The sequence below is a fragment of the Pan paniscus genome, chromosome 8 (genome assembly GCF_029289425.2).
Source record: "Pan paniscus chromosome 8, NHGRI_mPanPan1-v2.0_pri, whole genome shotgun sequence".
Classification (NCBI taxonomy): domain Eukaryota; kingdom Metazoa; phylum Chordata; class Mammalia; order Primates; family Hominidae; genus Pan; species Pan paniscus.
In genome coordinates this window covers 60,401,057-60,408,880 of record NC_073257.2, presented here as the reverse complement: position 1 = coordinate 60,408,880, position 7,824 = coordinate 60,401,057, and the positions used below count along the sequence as shown (strand labels likewise).

Sequence of the window (7,824 nt, the reverse complement as noted above, 5' to 3'; positions counted from 1 at the left end):
GTTGCTTGCAGGGTACCTTGGCTGCTACAGAAAGAAAAAGTCTCTGTAGAGACTCACTGTCAGTGACTCACGGAGCAGAAAGCTGGCCTCAGAGCCTGGACAGAGGGTAGCTGTCACTGCTTAACTGCAGTTCAGCTCAAGCATATGGCTCTCTGTGGGACCAGCACTGAAGGCTGGGGGATAAGTGAGGCAGGTCTTGTCACACCTTCAGGGTATCTGGATTCACCAAAGTGGCTCAGGTCAGGACCAATGAATAGAGGTTTGTTCGTCAAGATAAAAAGATTCTGGCTTCCTGTTTTCAGGCAATGCCAACGATTGAATTCCCTCTACATTGACCACCCTTGCTGAAGTTGTCTTAATTGACCTAGCAGCCAACTGACCTCATATTCTGGCACAGGCTCTGACTCCTTTTGCCTATCTGCCCTGCTCTGATACTACAAAGAGACCCCCCCACCCCAGCCCTCTGGGGCCTCATTAGGGGCTTAGAGGGCAGGTGTGGGTCAGGCGAGCATTCCTGGAGAACACAGTCCTCAGTGGTTCAGGATATGAGCATAGCTCAGAGAGCTGTTAGCATTATCAGCCTGGCCTGGGAGAGGGGGACGCGCACAGGGTGGTGCACAGGGCCCGCAGGGAATTTACAGCGGCGTCCGCGGCGATGGGCTCTCAGTGCCTTGGAAGACCGGTAGAGGCAGGTTCTGTCTCTCCCGGCCTGGCAGGCAGAGGGCCGCGGCGCAGGGCAGAGGGCCGCGGCGCAGGGCAAAGCTCCAGTGCGCAGGCTCGCGGGCGCAGGTGGGATTGGATAGCGACGAAAGCCGGCAGGCTAGGCGTGGACCCAACTGGCGAGGCTGCTGGGGTTGCAGCGGGACAGTTGGGGCGGCCCCGCAGGCCCAGGTGAGGAAAGGTGGCTGGGGGCCAGGTGGGCAGGGGGCGTGCGGGAGGCCGCTGCGCCGGGCTGTGGGAGGGCGGGCGTGAAGAAGGAAGATGCCGTTGACGTGCAGGGATCACAAGGCGTGGGTCGTGGCCCTGGCCCGGGAGACTGCCCGGGTGGGCCTGAGCTGTGAAGTAGTGTCGCTGCAGCCAGAGGGCAGGACCTGATTCTGGCCGTGTGATGCCAGCTGCACTGTGACGCGTGTTGGGGCGCCTATGCGAGACGGGACCGGGACAGGAACCCTGTGGCTCTGTGGTAGGGGAAGGCCACCAACTCCCTGAGGAGCAGCCGTGTGGTATGATTGGTAAGAAGCCATCATCAGGCGCTGAGACAGCCCAGAACTTCCCAATGACTCAAGGGCGGGTGGAGGTCGAGGGACCTAGAAAGAAAGAACATGAATTCATCAATCCATTCAGCAGCTATTTTGAACGCCTCCTGTGTGCCAGATGCTGTTCTGGAAGCTCAGAATATCTATGAACGCGATAGGCAATGCCCCCATATGCCAAGGCCCTCATATGCTAGCCTTGACTCAAGGAAAACTGTAGGATGGGGTAGGTTTCATTTTTGGAAGTTGTGGAATCAGTACTTATGTTTTGAATGTGTTAGGTTTGAGATGCCCAGTAGGTTTTTCCCAATAGAAGACATAAGCATAGCTCGGAAGAATTTTGCAGAGGACTCTGACCACCTACCACCTAAGGTGCCATGAATATTTAGCACATTTGATTTTTCACATTACCTATTCACCTTCTCTCCATTTATCAGTCACCTGGTAGTTTTTTTTAGTATGGTGAAATATACACACATAAATTATCTAGTAGATATTTGGGTTGAGATATCAAATGTGCTTTTTAGAAATTTAAATCTGAAGTTCTGGAGGATGTCAGGCTAGAGTTAACCTTTGGAATCGGCATCATATACTGTACATAGTATTTAAAATATATGGGACTGGTGAAGACATCTAGTTTAATAGTGTACACAAAGAAGAGGAGGCGAAGCCAAAAAAGGGAGGGAGGTAGTGGTCAACCATGTTGAATGTTACCGTATAAGATGACTTTGGTAATTAGGAGGATTTTAATCATTTTGACAAGAACAACTTTAATGGGGAAGAGGGGCCTTAAGGTTGGGTAGAGTTTTTTTCAAGATAGAAGAAAGCAGAATGTTTATATGGCAATGTGATTAAACTCGTAGAAAGGAAAAACTGCTGCAGATGAAAGAGGGGAACATTGTAAAGGGTAGTTGTTGAATACCTGAGAAAGGAGAAGACCCTAAGCAGGTGAGTAGTTGGTTTTGAAATGAGCAGGGACACTTACTCTGTTGTAACTAGAGGGGAAGCTGAGATAACAGGTGCAAATACAGTGGGTGGTGGGAAAAGAGTCTACTGGTATAGGCATCCATCAGCTTAGAGGGAGGGCAGCAGGGGAGAGGAAAGGTGTGGGAACTTGGAGGAGAGATATGTGACAGAGTCCTAGAGAGGGTGAAAGTGAGTGTACTAGAGAAATAGAGTTGGATTCCCAGGCAGTGCTCAGGGCCCATTTGAGACGTGTAGTCTTACATTTAAAGTGATATAAACCAGTGTGGTTTTTTCATGTTCAACTTTGGAAGGGTGTTGTGAGGATTAAAGAAGGTAATGCATGAAAAACATTTAATAGAGTGTCAGGCGTTTAATGAATGCTAACGCTTTTTATTTGAGCCGTCCTTTTGTTTTTCTTTTCTGTTTATACATATGTGACTGAGGATGGCTGGCAATTACCACTCGACAGGCTGTTCTGGGGCATGTTCTCCCATCACAGAGAACTGCAGTTTGCAGCTACTCAGAAGTCTGGTTTCTGTTGTGTTTACATGTACACAGCTTGATAATTGAAGATGTTTGCTTTTTAGAGCCATTGTCCTGGACTGTTTGGGCTGGAGTTTGTCACAGTGACAGTCCTTAAGTTTTTGTGAAAATCTTTTATGACTGCATTTCATATTGGATCTGATGTACTGGTAATCTACAGAATCTACAAATCTAAGATTGGCAGGAAAATTTTCAGTTTAATAGATTTTCATTTCTCCCTGACCACTTGAGCTGTTTTAAAATACAAATAATAATAATGGCTGACAGAAAGCTCTTAAAAGTGCCAAGTACTTTTCTAAGCACATCACATGCCTAATCTTGTTTAATCATCACCTCAGCTCTACAAGGCAGGTACAATTATTATCCTGATTTTTCAGATGCAAAAATAGGCTCCAAGAGGTTAAGTAATTTGCCCAAGGTACCCATACCCTGACCTCCAGTTTCTACTGCAGACAATAACTTTTTCTTTTTTTTTAAACTGCTTGGCCATCACTCATCTGCATTGCAGTGGAGTACTTAAGATGTTGGACTCCAAAGCCAGATTGCCTGGTTTCAGAAAACTGCCACTTAGTAGCTATGGGACTTTGGGTAAATCATCTAACTTCTGTGTGCCTTTGTTTCTTTTTTGACAAAATGGAAATAATAATAGTACCTGCCTGATAGGGCTATTATCATCGCAGTTGAGAATCACATGAGTTAATATATTTAATATGCCTAATATAGTGCCTGGTTGTTTAAATGCTACTATTATCACCTGCCTGGTAGTACCACCATGGTGCTGTATATACTGATTGGTTTGATCTATCAAAATAAGATTCCAAGTGTCCTGTTATTGTCTAAGCAGAGTTTTAAAATTGCAGCCCACTATATTATTCCCACCTCAGGTATCACTCCTGTTTCCTCTGAGTTTATCTCTCTGAGGGAAACAAATAGATAACAGTTTGCTTCCAGGAGCAGACAACAACTCAGATTTCATTCAGACTCATTTGACCAATAGAGTTCATTTCATTAATCCTGGCATTACATACCACTTAGCAAAGGGGAATAAGGCTTGGGGAGTAATGTGATTCCATGTTGCTTTTCCCAGATCAGCAGCCCATTTAGAGGAATTTGGTTAGAAATACCAACGGACTACATAGCCAGTATTTGGCACAGCATAGGGTAGGTGATGTGGGTCAGTGGGCTGGACATAAAAGTGTTCTGAAAAGATCTGTAAAGTCATTGGAGTTACTGTGATGTGTTGTGTCAGTTACTGATTAAAAGTAACTGGCAGGCTTGGCATTTGAGACCACTGAAAGTTTTAAATGATCTTTCTGATATACAACACGTAGAGTAAATGTATGATACAAAGTAGTGGTTCTCAGTGAGTTTGCATCAGAATCACCAGTGGGGAGCTTTATGAAGATTTGCACAATGACAGGCTCCACTTCCACAGATTCTGAATCAGTAAGTCTCGGTAGGGTTCTGGAATCAATCAACTTTTTTAAGAGCTCCCCAAGTGACTGTGATGTGCAGTTAGCATGGCATATCGTTAGTACAAATAAGTGCTTTTAAGCCCTGACTGTGTTTTACAATTCCCTTTCTATCAGCTTTTTAAAAAAATACTGATATTCTGGAGCCACCCCAGGGATTCTGATTTAATTTGGCCTGGTGAGTTCTGGACATACGTGTGTTTCTTTAAAAAAATTTCTGAGATGATTCTAATGTACAGCTAGGTTTGAGATTCACTGGCATAGTCAGCTAGATTTCCCGCCATAGTTTATTTACTCTTGAAAATTTAAACATAGCTTCAGGCAGCATCTTACCACCAGGAAAGTGGAAAAATGAGCATTTCTGAATTTCCTCAATGTAAATGTTCAATAAAATAATCAGCTAACAATGAAAAATGTGAATTGCTGGTAGAATTAGCATTTCTTACCCTAAGCTATGAAGATTTGATCAAGTTTCCCTTGGGGATGAGAATTTACATTTCCTGAGAGCCTTATATAGAATCTCAATATTTCAGCAACTCTGGGAGGTACATATATTTCCCATGTTGTAGATGAGAATTTTGAGGCTAAGGGAGGTTAAGTAGCTTGCACACTCAGTTGTGTACATTTCCAAGGTCTAGGTTCCATTTTTTCAGTGATTCTCAACTTTGAGTGCACACTGGGATCACCTGGGAACTTTAAAATTACCAGTGCTTGGCTGGGTGTGGTGGCTCACGCCTGTAATCCCAGCACTTTGGGAGGCTGAGGCGGGCGGATCATGAGGTCAAGAGATCAAGACCATCCTGGCCAGCATGGTGAAGCCCCATTTCTACTAAAAATACAAAAATTAGCTGGGCGTGGTGGCATGCACCTGTAGTTCCAGTTACTTGGGAGGCTGAGGCAGGAGAATCACTGGAATCTGGGAGGTGGGTGTTGTAGTGAGCCAAGATGGCGCCACTGCACTCCAGCGTGACAACAGAGCAAGACTCCGTCTAAAAAAAAAAAAAAAAAAAAAATGACCAGTGCTGGTGTTCCATTCTCAGAGATTCAGATTTTGTTGGTCTGGTGTGGCCTGGAATTGGGATTTTGCAAAGCTCTCCAGCTAATTCTAATGTGCAGCTGAAATTGGGAATCATGCATTACAACATGCAGCTTCCTGGTGGTCTAAATTAATTTTCTCTTAACGCTCCTCTGTAGATGGCTGTGACTAGGTTCCTTGCCTTCATATATTCACTTATAGATGTCTTAGTGTCTTTTCTTTCCACCCCTTCCTCACTTTTAATAAATATGTAAAGATTGCCAGACACTGTTCTTGGTGCCAGAATGACACAGTGATGACAGGACAGACCAAGTTGCCAGCCTCATAGTACTTATATTGGGGAAGATAGACAATAAACATGTGAGAAGATACATATGGACTTACATGGGTAAGCAGACTTTAAGGTAATAAAAAGTGCTTTTGGGAAAAATAAAGCAAGATGATGAGTAGAGATCCCAGCAGCAATGCATGAGATTCCATTTGCTCCACATCCTCACCAGAATCACTTTGTATTGGATTGTGTGTGTGTGCTTGATTTTAGCATTTCTAGTAGGTATGTAGCAGTATTTCGTTATGGTTTTCCTTTGCATTTTTATGTTGACCAGTTGTCTTAATCATGTTTTCATATATTTATTTGCCATCTATGTTTCTTCTTTGGTGAAGTATCTGTTCACATCTTTTGACTATTTAAAATTGGGTCATCCTCTTTTTGAGTTATAAGGGTCTATATATTTAGGATATAAGTCCTTCCTCAGATATGTGTTTTGCAAATATCTTCTCCCAGACTGGGACTTGACTTTGCATTTTCTTAATGCTGTTTTCTGAAGAGCAGAAGCTTTTGATTTTTTCAAAGTCAAGTTATCAATTATTTCTTTTGTGGTTTGTGCTTAGTGTCTTAAGAAATCTTTGTGTAATCCAGTGTCACAAAAGCTTTCCCCTAAGCTTTAATCTAGAAGTTTTATAGGTTTAGAGTTTGCATTTAGGTCTGTCATCTATTTTGAGTGGATTTTTGTACATAATATGAGTATGGGGTGAAGTTCATAATTCTGTATGTGGATGTCTCATTTTCCCAACACACTTGTTGAAAGCACTATCCTATCCCCATTATATTATCTTGGCACCTTTCCCCTCCTAAATCAATTGTTGCTATGTGTGAATTATTTCTAATCTCTCTGTTCTTTCCTGCTGAGGTATATGTCTATTCTTATACCAGCACCACATTGCATGTTCCATTCACAATTTCTGTTCGTTATAGGGAGGTCCTAGTCAGTGAAATAAAGGAAGGAAAAGATATAAATATACACAGATAAAAAAGGAAGAAATAAAATTGTCTTTATTTGCAGACAACATGATTGTTTATGTAGAAGCCCGAGGAATCTACAAAAAAGCAACTAGAAATAACATGACTTTGGCAAAGACACAGGATGTGAGGCCAATATACAAAAATCAATTGTATTTAGCACTGGCAATGAACAATTGGAAATTAAAACTTAGAAATACAGTTTACAATGGTATCAAAAACATGAAAAACTGAGGGATAAATCTAATGATGTTCTGTAATATTTGAATACTAAAAACTATAAAACATTGAAGAGAGAAAACCAAATAAATGGAGAAATAAATCTATTCTACTTGATAATATTCTGTTAAGGGTTTTTTTGCATATATATTCATGAGGGATATTGATGTGTAAAGATATTGGTCTGTAATATTCTTGATTTTGGTATCAAGGTTAATGGTGGTCTCATAAATTAGTTTGGAGTGTTCTCTTTTCTATTTTCTGGAACATTTTGTATAGGATTGTTATTCGTCCTTAAAGGTTTGGTAGAGTTCAACAGGGAGGTATCTGGGCCTAGAGTTTCCTTGTGTTAGTTTTATACCATGGACTCAAGTTTTTAAAACTATATATGGCTATTCAGATTTTATATGCTACTCAGTTCGTTTTGAGTGAACTTTAGTACTTTGTGTCTTTCAAGGAATTAGTTTTTTTCATCTATGTTATCAACTTTGGCATACAGTTGTTTGTAATACTTTCTTATTATCCTTTTAATGGCACTAACATTAGGATCTGTAGTGAAGTCCTCTTTTTCATTTCATTTCCGATTTTGGTTATTTGTGTATCTCATCTTCTCTGCCTCCCTCTTTCTCTCCCTCCTTTATCTCTTCCTCTTCCTCTTTCCTTCCCACCCCTTCCTTTCTTTCAGTAGTCAATTCTAGAGCTGCACTGTTCAATAGTTATCCCTAGTCACATGTGTCTATTTAAATGTAAATTAATTTCAATAAAATTACATTAAAAATTGAGTTCCTCAGTCACACTGGCCACATTTTAAGTGATCAGTAGTCACAAGTGGCTTCCACATTGGAGGGTGCTGCTATATAGAATGTTTTCATCATTATACAAAGTTCTACTGGACATTGAGGGTCTAGAGGTTAGCAATTTTTAAAAAAATCTTTTCACGGACCTGTTTTGGGTTTCATTGATTTTTCTCTGTTATTTTTTTATTTTCCATTTCATTGATTTTTTTTCCTCTTTATTATTTCCCTCTTTTTGCTT

At 41.6% G+C, this 7,824-nt stretch overlaps 1 protein-coding gene across 26 annotated transcripts in view; it reads left to right on the top strand.

Moving 5' to 3' along the window:
• The first annotated feature begins 654 nt into the window (after window positions 1-654).
• Window positions 655-7,824, top strand: part of PTPN20 (protein tyrosine phosphatase non-receptor type 20) — a 90,816-nt gene continuing 83,646 nt past the window's right edge. For 8 of the 26 annotated variants that reach the window (XM_034930538.3, XM_034930534.3, XM_057298877.2 and 5 more), the window contains exon 1: window positions 973-1,232. Coding sequence is in view for 6 of the 26 variants with exons in the window: in XM_057298877.2 (XP_057154860.1) it covers window positions 1,226-1,232 (7 nt within the window). In the remaining 20 variants the exon portion in view is untranslated. Of the gene's footprint in view, window positions 892-972; window positions 1,233-7,824 lie in introns of those variants that run through there. The other 18 variants (XM_057298874.2, XM_034930533.3, XM_055092755.2 and 15 more) reach the window with 14 other exon arrangements.